At 41.4% G+C, this 25,218-nt stretch overlaps 1 protein-coding gene across 1 annotated transcript; it reads right to left on the reverse strand.

Annotated features, from left to right (window-relative positions):
* Positions 1–4,941: 4,941 nt before the first annotated feature.
* kcnk4b (potassium channel, subfamily K, member 4b) lies at positions 4,942–13,101 on the reverse strand. The gene is given in 8 exon segments (XM_079566175.1): positions 4,942–5,915; positions 5,997–6,139; positions 6,977–7,163; positions 7,166–7,239; positions 7,242–7,406; positions 8,202–8,316; positions 12,476–12,746; positions 12,979–13,101. Coding segments are annotated over 7 exon segments (1,497 nt in total). The 5' UTR covers positions 12,665–12,746; positions 12,979–13,101; the 3' UTR covers positions 4,942–5,291.
* Between the last annotated feature and the right edge of the window lie 12,117 nt (positions 13,102–25,218).

Here is a 25,218-nt window from a genome sequence, read left to right on the forward strand (position 1 = left end):
TAGTCTTTTATTTCATCAACGTTGAAACATGTTCCGGTCGCTGCTCATCTTTTTCCATTTACTTCACATCTGATGACGTAGACTCGTGTCTTATAATTGCGTACTTCTTTACGTTTGTGCGCATCTTCCATAGCGTCATCCTCAGTATTTGGGCTTTTGAGTTGTGGGCATCATTACCTTCTCAAAGGATATCATTATTGTTTTATTCCCTCTCTTTTGTATAACACAACCTACATACTGCCAAAACACAATAAGCAACTTCAAAGCAATGTTTGGCACCAGAAACTACTAAAAGGTTCAAGAGCTTTATAAAGCATGAGGGCATTTATACCTCTTCCTATTTTCATTATCAACTTTCTTAAATGTGACAGAGTAAGGCACCAAGTAAAGAGGGGGAGAAGGGGTTGCCATTTTCAGTGCACACCCCTATGGAAACCAGTCATGCTGTTAGTCTTGTGACACTGACCCGCACCACTACTCCACTTGGACAGCAGCCAAAACACAACCAGATCAACGCATGAGAAGTCGGATAATCTATTTAGGGTCTACATTTGCGTATTTTATTTCCAAGTATTTTAAAACCCAAATGAAATCCATTTTTGTCTCACTACTTCTTAAAATAGTCCGTCCTTCTGTTCTGTTCCTGCAGCTGGTTAAAAGAGAGAAGTCGTCGAAACGATTGTCCAGTGATTTTTAGAAGAACATGAAACATCTCTGCTTGAAAGAAACCTTGACGAGTAAATATGCTTTTGTTCAGAAAGGATAAAGTCTGTAAATGAACATTACATTGCCCTGCCACTGTGTAATGTGCAGGACTGACAGCGCTGCGTCTCTCCGTCGTGGTCACATGCAGACCACTGTGCAGGGTGTACGTTGTGCGCGCACGAGAGGAAAAACTGACGGCAGTGTCACTACGACCTTGAAGCAAGGTCATTGAGTCTCTGCTGCAGACACTGCAATTCTGCGGAGCTGCATCATAATGGTGCAGTACAAATTATATCATATTAGAGAAAAATACAAAACCGGGTTAAACTAGGGATGCATTTATTCAAGAGCTATGTCAAAATCGTCCTGTGGACCTATGTAGTTTCTGCATCATAATATCAGCAGTGCGTGTTCGGTGGGGATTAAAAACAAGTAGAGAAGAGGCAGGCGGTTAATGCCGGCTTGGGTCTCTGGGTCTCCTTACAATAGGTCATGACCTTAGACAGGTGTCAGCTCAAACGCCAAGGAGTCATTGTGTGGTGGTGCTGAAAAAGCTCTGGCCAATGCATTTGGTATTGGAGACTCAAACACTGAATCAAAGCCTTCACCCTTAAACAGGCTACATTTATTGAAAACAGTTGCCAGGTGTGTGTTACTGTGGAAAAGATTGCACAGTTGAGTCGACTGTCTGTTTGACCTGTGCGTAAATTGCCTAAACGCTCCGGGACAATCACGTGACATGTTTTAGAAAAAGTAGTAGCCTGATTTGTTATACTGTGACTAGCCCTCCAAGTGACGTAAAGCAGCAGACCGTGTCATTACAAAGGCTTTATGTTTGGTATTTGTTTCAGCTTATTCAACATAAATGTGCCTATAGTCCCTTGAAATAAGGTCAATGTACACTACGCCCCCCAGTGGCGCAAAGAGCGCATTGCAGCCGCGTTCCCGATGACGTTATGGCAGCAGAGTCCAGTGTCCTCCGCTTTAAAGGTCACACTCTGCCACTGCACATCACTGCTGCCTGCTAACTTCCTCATGTCATGACGAGGACGCTGCCTTTTCTTTTCACAAAAAAGAGTTCAATTTCCAGAGGGCCACCAACACATATCGGCTACAGGCTTCTTAATTAGGGCCCACAATATTGATCTAATCGGTGAGATAATACATAATCATAATAAATAGATGGGCTTTTAGAGTAAGTAAAAGATTATTCTTAAAATCATTGGTTTGTTTGGTCAAATGTTTGAGTGTGCCACCTTCTGGTAACGTGAGGGCAATGAAGTTTGTGCACTTGAATTTAAGATCATTTGGCAAGTGCATTTTGAAACAGATCATTGTAGACATTCAGAAAAACAGAGAAAACACACATTTGCTTCCTCTTGTGATGCCCTTGATGCCATTTTCAGGTGAAAAGATATTGAGTTTCCACATGAGTATCACTTACAGATCAGCTGAGGAACATTGTATACTGTAAAGGCCATATGCATCCTGAGGGGTATTTAGACAACATTGCATTTCTGCTGACAGGGGTTTGAAGTCATCACAGGGAGACATATCAAGAACTAAAGTACACTGCCCGACCAAAATAAAAGAGGCCTCAAAGAAAGGTCACATGCTCTAATATTTAGTTGGTTGCCTTTCACTTTGCTTACAGCACGCATTAAGCTTCTGCAAAGTCAAAAAATCCAATGTTTTTTTTTTTTTTTTACCTAGATCTTGATGATGGGAGAATGTGACCACTGTGCAAAGCCTTCTCCAGCACATCCCAAAGATTCTAATGGGGTTAAGATCTGGAGGCTGTGGCGGCCAATCCATGTGTGGAAATGATGTCTCATGCTCCTTGAATCACTCTCCCACAATGTGAGCCCGATGGATCCTGGCACAGTCATGTCGGGGTAAGAAGAAATACATTACTGGAATAACCTGGTCATTCAGGATGTTCAGCTGATCTCATAGTTTGGGCACATAGTGTTGCTGAACCTTGACCCAATCAACTGTAACAGGTGACCTCTTAACCCCTGCCTTAAACCAAGCACATTTTCTCTCATTTGACCAAATCTTCTTCAAATGAGGATGAAAACACAGAAAAACAGGCGACAAAAAGCACTAAAAATACAGGCTAAATGTTTGGGCATGCTTTTTATGTCTTGTCTTGGCTTTGCTTTATTTTCAACATTATTAACACACTATGCTTCTCATTGAAGGCGTTAAACTATGAATGAACACATTGGATCATGAAGGAAACAAAAACAGGTGACATAACTCCAAATATGTTTTATATTTTAAATTCTTCAAAATTGACACTCTTAGTTCTTGGCATTTTCTCCATGAGCTTCATAAGGTCGTCTTCTGAGATAGTTTTCAACATGTTTGAGAAGTTCAAACCATTTCTGTGACGACATCGTGAAGCTCACTGAGCAAATGTTAAAAGTGTAAAGAAGTAAAGCAAATTGTTTTTGGTTTAAAACACAATTCTGCATGTGTTCCCTCATAAATGAACGGCTTCAGTGAGAATCTACCATAGGAACGGTTTTGAAATGAATGGAAATGCAAATACATCAAAAAAGCGTTTCAAAACCTTTGGCCTGTACTGTACGACAAAAAAGTGACGACAAGACTGATCAGTTTTGTTGGCCTTAGCTTTCAAATGAAGTGTTACACTGGCCTATAGGCTGTAAGCTTTAGATTTAGGTCAGTTCAGACATGGGTTAAGAGGTTAAATCCAGGTGCCGACTTTTTTTGTGGTTTTGTACAAGTGTATTAAGGCTGTAGTAAAAAAAATACTTATTGAAAATCTTTGGGGGCAAAATATAGCAAAAAGTGCACGAGTTACAAACAGTCCCCAGGCAGAGCCCAACATTACCAACATGTCCAGGCTTTTATTTTTTTCCCCCGATGTCTAAAAACACTTAGCCTTCATGTTTAACATAATGTCATCAATATCAATCCATTGAGTGGCTGAGAAATATCTGGATCCATATTTGGATATGGGTCAGCTTGTTATTGTCCTGAAAAGAAAAAGAAAATGCAAACACTAACACAGTGGTGGAAAGTCTAGCACAGTCTTGTTTTGGTAAAAATGGTTTTATTTCATACTTGCAGCGTACATGTCAAAGTAATGCACTATAGTCTTCCAAAATGCACAGATATTCAACTATAAAAAAATCTTTTGACACTCACCAGTAAAGTGTAACCGTATGTTTGCTGCCTGTTTGTTGGTTGGCAGAATTAAGCAGAGGTGGGTAGCACTAGTACACTTTCTGAAGTAATTGTTTGAGGGTAGTTTTATAATCAGTACTATTTATTTAATAATATAAGTGAGTATTTGCCGTCTTACTATGGGAAGTGTCACTCATTCCCACTCAGTAAAAGTGATGAAAGTGATGTTTATAGAAATAGCTGTAGTTTCTTCTCTATAGAAATATGGATTTTCACATTCTTCTATGTCATACTTTTTACTCTTATTTGAGTAGTTACAGTATTTGTGTCGTTACCTTCTAATTCTGCTTGACCAACATTATTTCATATTTCCATGACTCACTTAAGCTCACATTTTTAGCTACTGCTACCCACCTCTGGATTTAACCCCTTAACACCCACCTGAACCGAGCACATTTCTGAAGTTTGGCGTCAAAATAGCAACAAAAACGAAATTAAAAAGCAACGGAAAAGCCGCAAAAAAGTGATAAAAACACGAGAAAAAAAGTGGCAAAAGAGTGATAAGAACAGGTCGGAAAAGCAACAAAAATATGGTGAAAACGTGACGAAAACATGGGAAAAAAGCGACAAAAACACAATAGAAAAGTGACGAAAAAGTGGCAAAAGAGCAATAAAAACAGGTCGGAAAAGCAACAAAAATATGATGAAAACGTGACGAAAACATGGGAACAAAACGACAAAAACGCAGCAGAAAAGTGACAAAAAAGCATCAAAAGAGTGTCAAAAACAGGCCGGGAAAGCAACAAAAAAGTGGCAAAAATGTGACGAAAAAGTGACAAAAATGTGCTGGTAAAGCAACAAAAGTGTGATGAAAACATGAGAAAAAAACGACAAAAACATGAGAAAAAAGCAACAAAAAAGGCGTAAAAAATGCAATGAAAACGTTTGCAGATTTTGGCTTTCAAATGAGGCATTACACTGTTACTCTCCAGTCAAGAAGCTTTTAGATTTGGGTAGAGCCGAACTGGAGAAAATGCCCTCGGTTTAAAGGGGGGGGTAAGAGGTAAAGGCAATCTGTTTGGTACACGGTTTTGCATATGTGAGTTCTGCTGGCCACAGTGTCAGAACAACATACAGCAGTGTGGTCAGTGCATTTTCAATAAGGCCCAGTAGAGAGCAGCCACTCTCCATTTTGTCAGGCCACTCTAGCATTAAAGTCACTTCATTATGTTTGGTTGAGGCATACACACCGCATGCTAAGAGCTTCAAATGCAAACACAAGTGGCTAAGGCTTCCATTAACCGTCTGTCAATAAGCAAACACAAATAAATAGCAATGCTGTAAAATCCACTTTGAATTGCATCCCATTTGACTTAACTATTCTCCTGATACTTGTGCTCGTGTGCCGCTCCTGCAGTCACGTGGTTTTAAGGCTCTGGTGGTGGATCTGAAATAGGCTTTGCGTTCCCGTTGGGTTCTGTTATCTCGGGTATTGTTGTCGTATGGTTGTTCCTCGCGCTTCTGTTTGAGAGATGCCTTCTGTGGCGTCTCCTCTTAGGTTGACGGGGCTCCACGCCGTTGGATTTTGTGGGGTCAATGAGAGGATCCAGATGCAGTTTTCCGCTCTGCGCATCCGAGGACTCGTCAATAAAGGCCAGGTTTTCCCCAAAGTAGTCCAGGAGGTTAGACAGATGGGCCGGCTCAGGTTTAGACTCTGCAGGTTCTGCTTCAGGCACTCGGTCTGTCTGCGTGGCCTGGGACCCTGACTCTGAACCCGATTGTGAGTCCTCAACAGATGAGTGAGAAGACGAGGTGTAGGAGGATTCCGACTCTGAGTGACTCCCGGCTTGACCCCCTTCGTTACCCTCCTGGGAACCTGTACCTGGCGCGTTGCTGCCGTGGCTACGATGATGGTTACGGTGGCCTCCGTGACGCCTCTTTCGCTTGCGACGTCTGAAAGGGTCATCGATATTCCCCGGCATCTTGAAATCCACCGACATGTTTTGAATGTTTTGAGTCCAGTCGGAGGCGTGGGCCTGCAGCGCCTCCATCTGACACATGACACATAAAAGCACAGATGATGAAGATGATGGAGGAGAAGGCAAAGGGGAAATAAAATAAATAGACAGTACCTCAGCACGGGTTTTCTTTGACAGAACCCGCAGCCAGTTCCCAATCATGGTCAGGATGGATGCAAAGTAAGCGAGGCCCAGAAGGATCCAGAACCAGACCAGCGGCTTGTACCAGTGGTCACTGCCTTCGTATCCTGAATCCCCTGTAAGAAAAACAAGACTAGAGTTGATGTCTGTGTAGATGACGGTTCTTGAGTCGTCTTCTGTACTCTGTAGTTGAAGTGTGGAACGTTTCGCCTCTCATCCAAAAGGCTTCGTCAGCACACTAAGGTTCAGCTCAGCCCGCAGCCCAGATAAAGACCACAGGGGGGAGTTCAGCTTGGCTCCGTCCCTTCCCTTCTATTAACAGCTACTCTCACCTGTAGGTAAACCTCTTTGTAGTTAAGAGTCTTTGTAGTTCTAAGTCCTAATTAAGGCCGTTCCGACAGAAACTCAGGTGTGAGTTAGGTTGTTAGGACTTAGAACTACAAAGACACATAACTACAAAGATGTTTACCTATAGGTGAGAGTAGCTGTTAATAGAGGGGAGGGATGGAACCAAGCTGAACTCCCCCCTGTGGTCTTTATCTGGGCTGCGAACACCGGAGTTGATTTGCCCCCTCCTGGAACCGCCACCTGGAGGGGTTTGAGCACCCGAATGACCCCAGGAGCTCTGCTGTCGGGGGCTTCATGCCCCTGGATGGGTCTCCCATGGCAAACAGGTCCTAGGTGATGGGTCAGACAAAGAGCAGTTCAGAAGCCCCTTATGAGAGACCAACAGGCCCGGTTAGAACCATGAGGCCGTCCTTCCGTGGACCCACGACCTGCAGAAGAAGCCATGGGGGGTTGGTGCAATGGGATTTGGGCAGCTGCCCCCACGACCCGACAGTGGACAAGTGAAAGAAAATGGATGGATGGATGGATGGATGGTGTTGATTGGCAATGGACAAAATAGACATGGAAAACAGAATATATGTTCAAATAACAAGCTATTACATTACCTGCAACATAGTCACCAAAGCCAACAGTTGTAAGAGTGATAACTACAAAGTATGCAGACTCAAGTAGTGACCACTGCTCCACTTCTTGGAAAATCCCGATCGGCACAGCCACAAAGAGCACGAGTCCCAGCAGGATGGACAAAACGGCTGAGATGACTCTCACAATAGTGGGGCTCACACGAAATTTCTACCAGTGAGGAAAATAAAGACATTTTTTAAACCTAATGTTATAACAAATAAATGAATAAACAGGAAGAGTGACGATTTACCAGGAAGATCATTTCAATCTTAAGCACTGCTTTTCTCAGTCCTGTACCCAGGTGGTCTCCAACACCAGCGAGCAGGAAACCGAACATGGGAATGCCCACCAAGGCGTAGAAAATGCAGAACAGCTGGCCTCCTTCCGTTTTGGGGGAAATGTTCCCGAAACCTTAAATATATTTGCACCAAAAATAAACCAACAATGCAACAAGTAAGGATTAAAGCTGTGCATTATACAGTTTTAATGCACGTCGTGGAGGGAAGCACATCACAACATGCAGCGGGGTGGCATTCCTCCGTGAAGTGCATTAGAATTGTATAATGCATGGCTCCAAGTTGTTTAATCTGCTTAAACCATGGTCACACAAACTGAAACTGTTCTTTGCGGCATTTTATCTGAAACTAGGTCCAACTCAAATGTTTGTCGTTACTATAGAAACAGCTGCAGCGGTGGCGTCTTTCCACTTTCCAACCCGGTTAAACCATGATCCCGCCCCCCACATTGTTCTAACTCTAACCAAATCCTTTTTCCTAACCCTAACCTTAACCTTAACCCTAATCTTAACCTTAAAGGGACTATATGGAGTTTAAAAATGTTAAAATTATGTATTTTCCTCCCCCCACATGTTCCAGCCATGTCCTAATGTGCAGAATGAGCTCAGACCTGTTCACCACAACTGCCTCTAAAATCCTGCACTGTCACTCACAAAGTCGTTACTTCGGGTCCACAGTACCGTCATGCACAAGCTTAATATAGAAGGTGCAGTTAAACGTATGACCTGAGTCAACTTGCATCTAAAAAAATGAGATGCATTGGAGTGATATGGAACATGATTTAACTGTAGCCGGACTAACTGTGCGTTATACAGTTTTAACACGCCGCAGTCAATCAGAATTCATCCTGAATGGTAGCAAAATTTGGTCTGCGGGCTGCATTTGGCGTACACTAATCAATAATACCCACCGATGGTAGTGATAATAGTTCCTGAGAAAAAAAAGGCACTGGCGAGATCCCACTGGCTCACAAAGGTCGTGTTTTCCGTGGCTTGCACTCCGGCTCCAATGGCCTCCACCACTTCCTGAAATGGATAGAAAAAGAAAGTCAGTAAAACCGCTGCACACCTTGCTGACAGATCTAAATGCGTGTAACGGGGCAGTAATGATCATTAACAAACCAGGCCGAGTATTGACCAGTGCGAGTGTGTGATGGCTCGTCCACAGTGTTTTCGATCTACTGCCAGCAGCAAAGATAACGAGATTTTCACAATCAATGGTCTCCTTTTTTTTTTGACGTGAAGAAAACATTATGTCTGTAAGCTGAGAAATATTAATTTGTTTGAAAGCCCAATGAGATTTCTTTTAAACATTATCCTTCAGTTGTTTAAATGCTCTGCCTGAACATGTCCATCGAGCAATTTAGACTTGCTCAGTTCAAATGTATTGATATAAAGCAAATTCACATATACAGTAACTTGCATCAGGAAGAATGCTAGATACTTGATCTAGTCAGATGTGCCTCTAAGATTCCTGAGTCTAAAGCAGATTATATTTGAGTGCATTACAAATGGACTGTCTGACTCCTCGTGTCTTCCCTGCAGTGCTCACTTTGTTCCACTGCTGTAAAGTCATCAAACGGGAAGTTATGTTTACTGCAAAGTGCGCAAACAATGTTAGGATATGAAACTTTTTTCATTAAAGTTAAGAAGACACATGTTATTGTATGCTTTATATTCAGCTCATGTAGAAATAATAATTTAAACATGGCTACATTTACTATAGTGTTGGCTTCAATAATGTGAATAAGACAATCATTAAATAAGAACCTTTTTACTGTATTTCTGACCAGGGGTGTAGCACAAAATTCTGGGCCCTGGGTGCACACTACCTTGGTGGACCCCGCTCACATTCTTTAACCACATAACAGTGACAATTTGACAATGCAGTTCATTTATTTTTCTATTATAACTTACTTATATATAGCCTAACCAGGTGAAAAAATAGGTCGACCTAAAAAAAATGCTTCAAATACAAACACATGGATACTTAGTTCATGGTTTGTTTGTTTGTTTGTTTGTTTGTTTGCTATTTTTAAAGGGGTGTCAGGGCCCTGAGACATCCATCATTCTTGTTTGTGCAAAATTTTGTCGAGCAACCATTGTATTTCAGCCCTGTTGCGTTTCATTCTTATAGTATCCAATTATGAGGACATTTAGAAAGTACAATACAGAACGCTTTTTGCAGCACCTTTGAGGGCCCCCACCCTGCACTGGGCCCTGGGTTCTCAGTACCCTTTACCCCCCCAGTCCGACGCCCATGTTTCTGACAATGTTCTAATAGCAGTGAGCATAAAAAGTCATTTATTTATCAATAGAGGAAACACATTGTTAGCAAAGGTCACCGACATCAAACAATTGGATGGCCATAGCCTCTCAATGGCTCGGGTCGTCTTCTTTTGTTAACATAATCGCGGACAAACATACATCATAACCTATCTAAGTGAAAAGAACAGGCCCCGTTGTGATTTGTCATGTGATGCGCAGTAGTTGTGGACAGTGAGTCTGTGACAACAAAGGCCAGTTTGACTTTGAGGCGCTGTAACCTGAACCGTGTGCCCATGTGTTGGAGAGAATGCAAACCTTTAATGGTATCTGCAGAATGACTTTTCAGCACCTGTTTGGCTCTCTCAGATTATGATGCTTATGTTTACAGCATGTGGATGAGATACATGTCCACAGTGCACGCATATCTTCCTAAATAATCATCTAAACCCATCTGCTTCATAATGTTTGATATGTTTTCTTGAACGTCTCTAAGCCCGTCCTGTCCGCTGTGTCCTGCTCATCGTTTCATGTCCGCTGCCCACTTTCCGTGCTAAAACTATTATTTACAATCAGCATATTGGAGCTGAGACAAACATTCAGAAAACACGTCGCGGCTGCCAAGCGAGCAAACAAACACTCCCCGGGTGTGGATCCTCTTTCAGGTTCTTCACAAGCAGAGCTGACCCGGGGTACAGCCGCTCTGTCCACACCTGTCCTCGCACCCTTCAGGACCTCAAGTGTCCCCGTGTTAAAATAAATCACCGTAAATGTCCAAAAGCCTTAAATCAAAGACAGCCTTTGAGCGCCACACGGTTCATTAAAGCCAAAAAGTTCTTCAATCTCACTATTAAGTATGTTTATTAGAAATGATCATGATATGGACAAAAAGTGAGTGACTGGACACAGGTGTTATTCCAACCTGCTGTATTTTGATTATTGGATCTTTTTTTCCTCCCATGAGCACAGTTAATGCCTTGTGTTGTTCAGTGATTTGCATAACCGAAGGCTTTTTGCGTTGCCATTCTCAATCCTCTTCATTTACGTAGATGAGAAGACACCGACTTGTCACCACTTGGCTTTATTTCCCACTGGGACATACGCATGAAACTATATCTTAGGATCTGTCTGGTAGGATGTACAGTGTGATAATGCAGTCGCTGAGTAGTAGACACAGAAGCCATTGAAATTAAACCTCTTAACCCCCACGTGAACCGAGCACATTATCTTACCCAAATTCCATACCAACTTAATTTATAAAACACGTTAAAAACTACAGTTGTTCAAAGTGCCAAAATTTAAAAGCTTCTTGGAAAAAAAGAGTCAAAATAGTGACAAAAACGAAGATGAAAACGCAACAAAAATGTGCCGGAAAAGCAATACTAAAACAATAGACAAGCGACAAAAAAAACACTTAAGAGTGACAAAAACATGCTGGAAAAGAAAAAGATAACACAAAAAAAAACGGACAAAAATGCAATGGAAAAAGGCAGTGAAAGAGAAAAAAAAAACCTACAAGAAAGAGACGAAAAAGCTTTAAAAATGTGACATAAATGCAGCGACAAAAAAGTTACGACCAGTTTTGTAGGTCTTAGCTTTGAAATGATTGTAAAGCTGTAAAGTTTCCAGTCGAGAAGCTTTTAGATTTGGGTAAAGCCAAACCGGAGAAAATGAGCTTGGTTAAGATGGAGGGTAAGAGGTTCAGGTCAGATAAGGTTGGGAAAATCCCACCACTTTAAAAAGCTTCATGGTCTTTGGTCAATGAGGTCATCGAGGCTAAGGTTCAAAGTCAGTTTTATGATCAATTCTATTTAGAGAGTTCAGAAATAAGATTCTCAAACTGGTTGTGGAAATAAACGTTAAATTAAGATTATATAGGGAGCCATATTTGAAATCATATACAGATTTAAAGCTTCACAGCAAAAAGGGTCCCGGGCCGGACGGGGCCTTTCTGTGTGGAGTTTGCATGTTCTCCCGTGTTTGTGTATAGGTGTCTTCCGGGTGCTCCGGTTTGCCCTACCACTAAAAACACGTACAATAGGCTGGAATGAATGAGAGTGTGTTTGAGAGTGCGAGTCGAGGACAACGGATGAAAATGACCCATGGCTGCAATCCGGCGAGGCGTGTCCACATTTGTTCATTAACACGCACTGTCCCGACCAAATAGTAAACAAACATAATACAATGAGTGTTCAGAAATATTAGAATCTTTGGTCTTCAGTTCAGCCTAACATCTTAACCCCCACCTGAACCAAGCACAGTTTCTCCACTTTGGCTTGACCCAAATCTAAAAGCTTCTTGAAAAAAAAGTGTCAAAAATGAGGATGAAAACATAACAATAAAAGTGACAAAAAAAAGAAACAAAAGAGTGACAAAAACACAATGAAAAAAGGTTGAAAAAGCAAAGAAATAGCCACAAAACGCAACCAAAAAGCGACAAAGAAGCAACAAAAGAACAACAAAAACGTGCCGGAAAAGCAACAATAACACAATAAAAAAGCAACAAAAACAAAAAAAAATAGACACGACAATACAACAATGACAAATACAATAGAAATGTTTTGTAGGTTTTAGCTTTCAAATGCATTTAGATTTGGGTTAAGCCGATCTCACACACTGAACACAGACTGATATTTTCCCTTTATGCTTTTCCTTTTTTTGGTCTGACGCAGTAAATGCTCATACTTTCCTTACAATACTCTTTCTTTTAACTCTTCAAGAAGGGCTTCAAGTTCCTCCAGCTCCACATGCATCTCAAGCCCATTGCCGTGGAGGAAAGTGACACATGTATTTTAGACTTTGCTCATGAGTAATCAATGCCAGGGATTAATAATAATGTAAATGGACTGTAAATGTAGTCGCTGACATTTCCACACAATAAATCCCTGCCTTTCAAACTGATTTAATTAACGTGTTGTACCTCTATGAACTCCTTTAGGTTTTCTGGACCCACGCAGGTGAAGTTCTCCAGGAAGTCCCGCCGGGCGTTCTGCAGCCGCATGTGCTTCTTCTCCTCCCGCGGCAGCTCCAGGGCACGAAACACCACCGCCCCCAGCACCAGGTACAGCAGCACCCCGGTCAGGATGCCCAAGAGTGTGGAGCAACGCATGCTTACACCTCCGCCCAGTCCCAGGGTAAGCGGCTTCGGTTTGGCCGCCTCGGCGCTTGGCTTCGGGTTCTGCTCCCAGCTACTGTAACGTCAACATCATTTATTGGCTATCAAGGCTCACAGGTTTCTCATATCTGCAGCAGACAGTCGTTTAGCCGCTCACAAGGCTCTAAATGGACTCTGGGCCTCACCACATTGCTGACACAGAGTAAAAGCAGCATCCCAATAAACAGCCTGACCTACCTTACACTTCTGGCAACGAGACTGTGCGACTGTCAGTGTAATAGCAGCATTAATACAGAAACACATCTCACCTGTTACTCGGTTGAGCTCGCCTCCGTCGTTTCCAGTCCTTCTTCCTCTCCCCAGGTTTGAGAATAGAGTCTTTGGATCCGTAGCCACTGGGCACCGCATCCGCCTCGCCCTCTGAAGGAGGGGACACTGCACAAATGGTACAGCATGAATGAATGCATTAAGATACATAATTCAGAGCGTGTTTACACTTGTGCTGAATAAACCTCATGTGCAGCCATGGGGATAGTGTTTAATAGTGCACAGAGATGGATTATTTGACTATTTCCTACCCACACTCACCTCAAAGCCGCTCTTTTATTGATTTTGCTTGATCATAGAAAGATAATAAACTTGGATTTGTGACTTGCAACAGCAGATTTCCGAGATATTACCATTTTTGTTTATCTCACCTATAAACAATGTGACTATACAATGCGTGCAGGAGTAATGACACCATAAAGATGCTGCATAAAGTAGTATTTCTAACAACAGTCTACAGCAATAACCAAGTTTCAAATCCAGAAGGGACATGTCAGTTCTGTAGAGTCGAGAGAGAGAAAATGAGAGAGAAAAAGAAAAGTTAAGATTCCCAAAAGCAGCCTCATTTACTTTACCAAATCATTTGGTCTCGGTCCAAAATCAGACCCATAAACTGTCACACAGTGACTGAAAGAATAGAGGCGTCTACTTTCTCCAGTTTTACAATATGTATAAAACAAAGACACTCCATTTGCTAAATTGGGTCCGGTGGAGCCAACAGCTGGCAGCAGCAACTACATCGTCTGGTGTTTTATTTTTTTTACTTTAAAAAGTACGTGCTCCGTGATATGCACACACTGTATGGGAGCATAGTCTCCAGGGACATTTAGAGAAACATCATTTTAGCAAATGGCTTACAAAGGAAGCCACAGAAACCGATCCGGAAGCATCAGAGTCTTCAGTCATCTGTTGTGTCCAACCTCAGCTTATAGCCACATCGGTCCAGACAGCTTATGCAGCACAAGGCAGAGAGATGTGTAATGTAGCTTACATTAAACATGCTGCTGCACCTAGAGCCATTGCGATAGTGTCCATACAGTCCACTTTATTGCCACATAAAACCCCCCGAGGAGCCGTAAGTTCTGCACAGCCCTGCCCGATGCGCTGGAGTGCCCATGCAACGCTTACCTCAAATCAAAACGGCAACATTGATGAGTCTGAAGCACGAGACATCACCCCATGCAGAGCGCCTCCTGAACCGCGGACGGGGAGTGTGAGAGTGCGCGAGTAAGGAGAGGGGCTGTTGCTGAGTGCACGAGGGGGGGAAAAGATCCTCAATCAAGCTGACTTTTAATAGTGTAGTGTGAACGCCAAGGGGAGTCGGTTAAGGAGGAAGCAGCGCATTCAGAATTTCGTTCTCGTAATGGCCAGATCAAAGAGCTGCATCTTCACCACTTGTCATCACTTCTCTGGTGGAAATGTGCGGATAAGCAGGAGTTCAAAGTGTAAGTTTTGACAAATGGACGTGCTGCTTTTGCAAAACACTGTACAAACTAAACTAAAATGACTGCATAACAACTGCTTATCACATATTTACATTACAAGAGCTGCAGGTGCTGAAATACGCAGTCAGAGCTCCAGCAGATATCAATTTTTCCATGGGACGGGGCAGAATATTTCTCCGATTCGTCCCGGCTTGCAGCAAAACGCCACCTCAGCCGCCCCTCAATATTGCTCCTGCTGTCTGACAGAAGTGCTGCAGCTCGATTTTGTCTCTCACTGCGCACACAAGTTTGAGAGCAAGGCTGCCCGAGCGTATCCATACAGTTACAAATGATTCTCACACATCTTGATTACCAGTCAGTTCAGGACAGCCCATAGAGACATGAGTGGCACCTCTCGTAAGATCTAAATATAAGACTCAGAGGAGAAGTGTTTATAGCTAATAGGATTTCAGCCAGATGTGCCGACACTTTAACTGCAATTGATGGTGTTTTATTGTTAGAAGTGCAGATTTTCTGTAGTGCAACTGTAGTTCTTCTTCTGATGTTACTGGAATTCTAGACTTTTTCCTTTTTAACTTGATATCATTTCATTACTTTCACGTTAATGCTTAGGTGGTTTTCTGCTTTCAACCTTACACACACTTTACCTAGGCCTGTCTCGATAACAAATTTGAAGTTCGATATATTGAGGCAGGAAAGTATTGCGATAAACGATATTATTGACTCTAACAATACTCGATACTGTCAACTTTTAGGCTAGGTTTGTTCTGAATCATCATATCCTAAAACACCACACAAGCTGCAATAAACATGAATTATATTGAAACTCAATTTGCTTCAGTGAAAAATCAAAGTTGTACAAATAAAGAATGAGGGGAAATGCTAATAAATGTAATATGTCGATATAGTATTTACAGCCCTAACTTTATCTATACATAATTTTGTCCAATCTAGACCCTTTTTAGGTCTGGTTTGATTTTATGTTGAGCCTGGTGGTACTATATTTCATGAAGTTGTATTTGGTGTCAGAAATTTACACCCTCTACACCGATATTTGCAACGACTATTTTCATTGTCGCAAAATTGGTTGGAGATACTTCAATGTGAGACTCAAATATCATGTGTGCTGTGTTTTCTCCTTTCCTGATGGCTCAGGCATATTCCAAGATGGCAATGGGAATCATCAATTGAGACGGTTTTGCACAATGGCCACACTCTCCCCTCATCAATTATTGGTGAAAAATTAACCTCTTAAGGGACTATACAGAGTTTAAAAAATGTTAAAATTATGTATTTTCCTCCCCCTACATGTCCTAATGTGTAGAATGAGCTCAGACCTTTTCACCACAACTGCCTCTAAAATCCTGCTCTGTCACTCAAAAAGTTGCTAATTCGGGTCTGAAGTGCCAGAAGCTGCAGTTACACGTATGACCTGAGGTGGCAGTAGTGAGTTTAAAATGGCCAACTTGCATCTAGTCCCTTTAACCAAGTGCATTTTCTCCAGTTCAGCTTTACCTAAATCTAAAAGCATACAGGACAGTGTAAAGCCTCATTTGAAAGCTAAGACCCACAAAACTGATATTTTTCCTTGTAGAGCTGCCGTGTTGTCTCAAGCTTTTTTGACATTTATTTTTGCTTTTTTGTTTCTCTTTTGTGGTGTTTTTTTATGCTTTTTCGTCACACATTTTTGTCACTTTTCTGTTCTTCTTTGGTTGCTCTTTCATTGCTCTTTTGTTACGTTTTCATCCTAATTTTTGTCTAATTTTTGTTGCTATTTTCGTTTTTTTTTAAAGAAACTTTTAGATATGGGTAAAGCTGAAGAAAACGCGCTGGGTTCAGGCGGGGGTTAAGAGAATTAATGCATCACTGGCTCTTTTGACATTACAGAAGCTCATTGAAACAATGCCACAGCGAATGCACCCTGTAATCAAAGCTAAAGGCGCGCTAACAAAATATTAGAGCGTGTGACTTTTCTTTTTCTTTGGTCAGGCAGTGTCTCAATGTGTGGCTTCAATAAAAGTTAAGTTGAAATAAAGAGAATGCAGTCTTTCTAATAGTGGTTAAGGGTCCCATACTGGCTGTCTTCATTTTTAAACTTAACACTGAATCCCTTTGAAGCTATTAGACTCGGGCACAGCAGAAAAGGAGATCATTAATTGTGCAAAGTGATAATGGCAGCTCATATTAGCAGGTCTCTGAAGTTGATCTTAATGCCACCATCTTCTGAAGAGGCGAGACAAGCTAAGCAACATTAAAAGGATTATCTTGTCTTATCTTAACAACTCTGCGCGCTCTGCGTCTGTGTGCATTTGATGTGGGACAGGAGGACACTCAGCTGCCCATTAGCCGACACCGCTGTGGTCCGCGGAGCAGAGGTCACTGAGGGGAGCGGGGCAGCTGTTCTGGTGTGTCACCACAGCTCACATGGGATGGATCTCACCAGTTTAAAGTTTTCTCCTGTGGTTTCTATTATTTAAACCAGGGGGACTGACTGTGAGATGGACTAGCAGGGACCCCCCCCCCCCCCCAAAGTTCATTCAGTGTGTAGAATATAGTGCTTGGTAGTTTTGTTTAGGAGGAAATATGTGATCCTGTTGTGTAAAGCATGTAAAGTTATAATAAGAAGGTTTAAGGGTGAAATGATGATCTACCACAGCCATTTAAACGTAAATGGCTAAAAAAAAAAGTATTATTTAGTTGATAATAAATGGAAATGTTGATAATATAAAGGCTTAAAGTGCAATGACCAATACTTTTTTCTTAAACGCTTTCTAACTATTGCTTAGTTTGATGCGACAACACTACACATAGTTGTGTGGTATGGTATACAGTATTGTCCCTCAATGGACACATTTTATAAGGGAAGTTAAAAAGTTTACATCTATGTTTTAGATTGGGAATATTAGTAACACTGACAGGGGAAATGGTGATGCAATGATATGCAAATTATACCTTCTTTATAGGTCACTTCTTATGCCAGACGATTAAGAATAAGCATCGTCAAACCAGCTAAAACTGGGCAATATGTTCAGTTGAATCTTAAATCTAACAATACGTTTTTGTGAAATAATGTGTTTTATGCAGTTTAATTTCTCAGTAAAGAAGTTGGATCTAATTGTGAGTTTTATTTTATTTTAAGAAGAATATCTTTATTTAGAAGATCTTTATTTATATAGCGCCTTTCACAGACATAGTCACAAAGCGTTTTACATGAGACAATTGTACATTCACTCCATACTCGGTGGTGGAAAACTACGTTTGCAGCTTCAGTTTCCCCTGGGGGAGACTGACAGAAGCGCCGTCGCGTCTGCACACGTCTACGCCAACGGTCCCTCTGACCACCACCATTCACTCACACACATCATTCACCCTGGCCTATTGTACATGTTTTTAGTGGTAGGGGAAACCGGATTACCTGAAGGAAACCTACGCAGACACGGGGAGAACATGCAAAGTCCACACAGAAAGGCCAGGTGGTAATCGAACCCTGGACTTTCTAGCTGTGAAGCGAAAGCGCTAACCACTGTGCGTTAAGCTAATAATCATGTACAGTTCGTGTAAAAATAGAATTACGCCGAAATCCAATAGGAAGTCTATGGGGAACTGACCAAATACATTTTCGCCCCACTTTACATAAATGAGTAAAAACAATCAGTTGAAAATGACCAAACATTGCCATTGGCAAAAGAAAATGACCTGAAATAAGGATGAAATGTATTCAGTGTATAAAGTGTAGTCAGAGGCATCTCAGAAAAGGTGAAATAATCTGGATCAAATGCTCACCTAATCTAGACAAAACAGATCAAATTTGTATTATTATTCTCAAATTGAGGCATTTAAGCTAATCTAGTTAATTACTTTTTGCAGTGCAGTGGTCTGTTTGGCAACTAGACGAGTAGGCCACACCCTGGTCACAACTGCTCATACACAAATATATATTTATAGGCAGACATGGTGAACAAATGCTGGACAGTAGCAAGTCCGGTCTTCTATTGTACTCAAGCATCATCGCAGCTGTTCTTTGGGAGGAGCAGAGCTGCATTCACGGCACGCGCTCAGTAAACAGCACAATGTCTTCTATTGTGTATCTGTTCTGTTCACAAATGAAGGCTAAATCCAAAAGCTTCAAATGTAAATGTACAGAAGGCAATTACTTCTTTCAAGGAGAGGGCTTCCAGTAATCAATGTAACAGAAACCTCCTTTGTAAGCAGGGTTTAAAATGTTCCAGCCGAGCCAAGAGACACAAATCACCTTCAGCAAAAAATTCAACGAAATGTTTGTACAATATAAATCTGAGTATTTCGTTGACTGGAAACGGCTGTACCTGAAAAGTTACAATCATAAGCCTTACTGTTTGCTCTTCCCGGATGGAGAGGTGATTTACTCCCAAAAAGCTGTTGTACTTTGCTGCCTCCAAATAAACAAAGTTAGAGATCCATCGTCATCCTTGGTGGCAAATCTTTGGCGACTTTTGGGAAGGGTTTTTGGAGCTGACATAAATATCTGTGAGGTCGACCAGACACTTGCACTGATTGAAGCGACGACAAATTACAAGGCCAGGAAGGTGGTAGTAAATAAAAGTAAACCGGGGGGGCAGGGGGGGCGGGCCTGGGAGGGGCAGGTCAGCTGGATGACTACACTGCTATTATGAGCACTTTATTTTCAATTAAGCCCTCGTGCGTCTGCTTGAGGCTTCACTTTGTGCTATTTTTGATGATGCAGGGACTTCTCGAGCTGGAAATTGATTGGTTAAGCAAACGTCGGCAACTTTGCTCATTTAGACAAACCTGCACATTGACATTGATAACGCAATTAGTAAAAAAAAAAAATGTTTGTGAAAAGGGTAAATTAACCAAATTTGATCTTTGTGAATCATACACTGTTTTATGTCCGGTTGTTCCGATGCCGCCTCAGGTCAATCCATTCCTGTAATTTCCCGCTGAACATAATTCAAAGTGATTGCAAAGGCAGTGCCAGAGAGTAAGATTGATGCAATGTGGCAAGTGTGCTTCAGACACTTTTATGCATTTCTGAAAATAGGCTCGACCATTAGGATTTGTAAAAAAGGAAATTTAAGTTCAAAAGGTCAACGACGTGAGGTGACGTTATTTTTAAACGTGACATGAAGAAAGAGCGTAAAACAAGAGCAAGGTCAACGTTTTAATGAACAACGGAATGAAGGACAAATCTTCTTCACAATTAGTTATAATATTGCTTTGTGTCAAGGATAGACAAGCACCTCCTCGTTCTTTGTTCCCTTCAGGCAAACTTAAAGGGCTTAAATTACATCAGAGTGTGTGCAGAGCATGATTCAGTCTCATAGCCTTTATAAGTGAGAAGACAAGTTTAATTCGATAAGTTCTTTATTTATGTCATGTGCACAATCAAAACTCAGTAATACAAGAAAAAAAAACATTTAGCCTATAGATATAAAAGAAAATACAATTAAATTGAAATAATACCTTCTCAAAAGGGAGTAGTAAGAAGTTAAAATATTTTAACCTACCCCCATTTCCATACTTAATCATAACTTAGAATTCTTCATTATTTAACCTCTTAACTCCCACCTGAACCGAGCACATTTTCTCCAGTTTGGCTTTACCCAAATCTAAAAGCTTCTTGAAAAAAGTATCTTAATAGTGACGAAAATGAGGCATAAATGAGGATGAAAACACAACAAAAAAGCCTCAAAAGAGGAACAAAAAAGGATAGCCGTTTATTTTACACTATCTTGATACATTGTACCTAAACTACTGTAACTAAATTTAGTACAATGTAATGTGCTCTGTAACAATGTGTAATAACTTGTACCTATGCAGTACATACACAGTGGAATAATGTATATTAGTACTTTGGAGGTACATAAGACATAAGACCCTTAGGGTTAGAGTTTGGGTCTTATGTCTTATTACATTATGTACCTCCAAAGTATTAATACACATTATTCTATTGTGTATGTACTGCATAGACACAAGTTATTACACATTGTTACAGAGCACATTACATTGTACTTAATGTGGCAGGTACAATGCATCAAGGGTAGTGTAAAATAAAGTGTTACCCAAAAAAGTGACAAAAGCCACAAAAAGTGACAAAAATGCAGCAAAATGGCAACAAAAAAGTCACAAAAACTTGACGAAAATGCAACAAACACAGCAACGATGTGTGGAAAAAGATCCATTAAGATCCAGTTTTGTGATCTTAGCTTTCAAATGAGGCGTTACACTATAGGCTGTTCTCCAGTCGAGAAGCTTGGCCTGTGTCTGTTTGTCTATTACATCCCAATCATTCATCCATTAACAAGAGTAAATATCATCAACCCTTCCCAACGATACAACAAAAGTGCGTGAACAGCAGTCTTTTAGTCCTGGTCCTCCATTTTCAATAAAAGTGCATGTTGTTGCACTCTGAACCACTGTAGTTCCCAACAGAAGCTGAGACCACTTTGTGAATAATCAATCCCGTCAGGTTTCTGCATGTTGGGTGGGTACGGGGTTCTGAGATGGGAGACCATGTGGGCTCTTGTGTGTTGCTGGTGATCATGTGGCCGATGGCGCAGATATGGCAGCCTCACTTCTGTCGGTCTACCCCAGGGCAGCTGTTCACTTTTTCTATAAAAATACTAGTGGCTTGAATTTGCTTTGGAGTTTTAAAGCTTGATGAGCTTCTCAAAGCACTACACTGTAATCATCACTCACTCACTCGCCCCACACGGACGCTACACAAGTACCATTATATTCACACATAGGCAAAATGGGTGAAGTGTATCGCTCAAGAACAGCATATCAAGCATTGGTTTAAATTACTTGAATTGATAATCTTGATCTTGTTTTGAGTCTTTTCGCTCATTTAGAGGTTTTCTGCGTACGCGGACCAGGTCGTCGAGGCACCTGCCTTCGACTGCCACCCAGTCCTCTCTGCACCCGACCCCCACGGATCTCTCTGCGGGTGGTGGGCCCACAGAGGGGCGGGCCCACGTCGTCCCTTCGTTCTACATTCCGACCTTCACCTATGGTCATGAGATCTGGGTAATGACCGAAAGGACAAGGTCGCAGATACAGGCGGCCGGAATGAGTTTCCTTCGCAGGGTGGCTGGGAGCACCCTTCGAGATCGGGTGAGGAGCTCAGTTACCCGGGAGGAGCTCGGAGGAGAGTCGCTGGTCCTTCACATCGAAAGGAGCCAGTTGAGGTGGCTCGGGCATCTGTTCCGGATGCCTCCTGGTCGCCTCCCTTGGGAGGTGTTTTCCAGGCATGTCCTATTGGGAGAAGGCCTCGTGGAAGACCCAGGACACGCTGGCCTGGTGTCGCCTCGGAGTCCCACCAGAACAGCTGGAGGAGACTGCTGAGACTGCTGCCTCTGCGACCCGGCCACGGATAAAGCAGAAGTAAATGGATGGATGGATGGATGGATGGATGGATGGATGGATGGATGGATGGATGGATGGATGGATGGATGGATGTAAGATGGAAGACGTTTTCTAAATGAAAATAAGAGACAATATGAGACAAGAGAATTTTCTTCTTCTACATCTCAGAGTGAAATGATTTCCTGAAAATGGCCAACTACATCTTAACGACTCCAAACAACTCAAATTCAACCTCTTAACCCCCACCTTGACCAAGTACATTTTCTCCAGTTCAGCTTTACCCAAATCTAAAAGCCTACAGCTTGTAGACCAGAGTAACGCCTCATTTGAAAGCTAAGACCTACTTTTTTTTTCATTCTTTTTCATTTTTTTGCTTGTTGTTTTTTGTTTTTTGTCACTTTCCTGTTTGTGTTCTCAAAAGGGAGAACGCAACTCCCAAGGATGAATTTGTTTTTGCGATTCCAGCCTCGTTTTTGTCTCATTTTTGTTGCTATTTTCACACTTTTTCTAGAAACTCTTAGATTTGGGTAAAGCCAAACTGGAGAAAATGTGCCCCGTAAATAATTATGCTCAAATGAAGACATTTAAACTAATCTAGTTATTTGCTTTTTGCAGCGAGTATGCGCCAGAATTCAAACCATAAACCTCTTGATCTTTCGCGCCATGGATCCATCTGCATCAGCAAGTGGCAGGTCTGGTTCAGGCTTTATTTAAGATCGGGCTTTAGTCACTTACAGCCATCTCAAACACCAAGGTTTCTGATGATACAGCTTGGAGACACTTTTTTGTGGGCAGCCAAGAGTCTTTCAGCTCCAGTCTGAGGGATTCTTCCTCACTGAAGTCTTCCAGTTCTGCGAGACTCTGCTCTGTCTGGCACACACTTTTGTAGTCTATCCAAAAATGTTCAATGCTGACTGACCTAATGATCCTGAACTCATTTATAGGTCAGTCTCATTTTGCGGTTGCCCATCATGGATTTCGAGGTGTTAAGCATCATTATCCATTCATAGACGCTATTCTCTATTTAACCCTCCTCTTAGTGGCGGGTGTTTTAATTCCCCCGCCATAAATGATGATAACGCACGTGTAGCGAGTTTAACAATGGACTTGCCCACGATCTTGTCTCACTCACTCTTCCTTACTTGACACCCTCTTAGTTAAGTCCACTTCCTCTCACAGTTTAAAAGCTTTTTCAGGGATTGGATTAAAGTGTAAAGTGGACGCCTTGGTGAATCCATTAGAGGTGAAACACTGCACTGGCTCATGGATTTCAGTCTTTCTAATGCTCCCAATACACATGTTTTCAGATTTCTTCAGTCTTTTGTCTCTTCTCTGTGGATGGAGGGGGCTGGGTAATGCTGGGAATTATGTGATCTCATAATCTCATTGTCCCTTTTGTATCTGAAACACTAACATTTGAGCCACGAGGAGTAATAATTTGATCTAAAACCTGGCCCCATTTGCAGGGTGCGTGTCTGCTGTTGTTTATTATGTGGGTTATATGTCATTTTAAGTGAAAGCATCAGTGTGCAGAAAAGGTGTATCCCAGGTGTAGGCTATATCAGGGTTTATACCCACAGAAGCAAGTCGATTTCAATGCCTTTTACAGAGCATATGACAGGTTTTAATGAGTTTTGAAAATATGACTTGTTTAGAAGGATAATATCAGTTGCATAATTATCATTTTTATTTCAGTGAAGCAGCAATTTTAACAAAGAAATGTTAGGCAGAAAAGTTTTTTTTATTAGAATTTTTAAGCTGCTGACAGGAAGTGACATAGATAAAGGTAAAGTCTAGAGCAGTTTGACACATTTCCCATTGACTTAAAGGGATATTTCAGGATTTTTGACACAGGGCCTCATTTCCTAGTTATCCAGAGTGTTCTTGATTTCTGGAGATGTATGCGGTCCTTATATTTGAAGTTTGGTGGTGCTAGGCTAGTGCTAGGCTAGCGCATGTCTATGGTAACTAGTAGCCTGCATTAAAAACAGTCTGACCCAAACACAGTGCACCTGAAGCAAATCACTCATAACACCAGACTACCGATATAAATGTATGTGTTGACTGAGTAATTTTTAAAATTATAACCATTTTGCATTTAAAATAACTTATATTTGAGAGCATCAGCTTCCTGGTTGTAAGCTACGCAGCGCCGGAGTGATCTGCTAAGTTACCAGATCTACAGTAGTTTGTTTACCTGCGGCCGCCGTTACTACACATGGAATTCACAAAGGAGCTTTCTACAAACCAGATATGGCAACGTTTGGAACTACCCCATGATTTTGAAAATGTTTTTAATGCAGGCTACTAGTTACCATAGACATGCACTAGCCTAGCACTAGCCTAGCACCACTAAACTCTTCAAATATAAGGACTACATGAATTAAAAAATGTATATCTCTAGAAATCAACAACACTCTTGATAACAAGGTAATGAGGCCCGATGTCAAATATCCTGAAATATCCCTTTAACATGGTCGGCACGGCAACAGTTTAAAATTGTTATCACTTCCTGTTGGTGTCTAATAAGGAAGTAAAACTATAAACAAAAATCAAAACTAAATCACAAAAATGGCCAGACTAAAGAAAGCTGGGTGCAATCTTTAGCAAAATCTTAAATATAATTGTTTATGTTTAAGCAAAAAATTGTGTCTAATGTGTCATTTGCACTTTAATATATTTTAATGCCAAATATCACAGTACGGGAAGTCTGGGCATCTCAGCTGAGACTGCTGAGACTGCTGCCCCCGCGACCCGGCCCCGGATAAAGCGGAAGAAAATGGATGGATGGATGGATGGAATATCACAGTAAACACAATTTCAGCCCAAAACTGCAGCCATAAATGTTTTAGACCATTATCAGTATTTTTGGTATTTTCACTGAACTCAGACAGTAAAACAATGTTGAGCAATATCATAATTTTCCAAAGAATTTAGATTTAATGGTTTGGAACTACATCTAATCCCTTGATTGTGGCACAATTCATTTGATGCCCTGCAGGGACCAGGCTAAATCATCCAACAAATGCATGGATATTATACTTGCCAAAAGTTGTGCAAATATACAGTATATCAACTATGCCAGTGGACTTTATTAGTTGGAAAATATGAAAGATGAAAATAAATCGTGATTTAGTTTGAAATATAATGGGATTGCCTCATCTGTAGCTTCCCCTTGCTTTGTTGTTCATAGCATAATTTTGCCAAACCACTGTGTACAAAGCCGTCCCTCATTCTAATTAACCCAGCACAGATGACTAGCTTTACTACGATAAACACTCCTGGACGACAGAGCACACACAGTCATGTTACATCTTTGCTACCTTTATTGATAACAAGTTGATCTTAATCTCGTGAATGACTGAAAAAAGGATGTACATATCAATGGATATTACACTAAGATTTTTC

Source organism: Gobius niger (assembly GCF_951799975.1).
Source record: "Gobius niger genome assembly, chromosome: 11".
Lineage (NCBI taxonomy): Eukaryota > Metazoa > Chordata > Actinopteri > Gobiiformes > Gobiidae > Gobius > Gobius niger.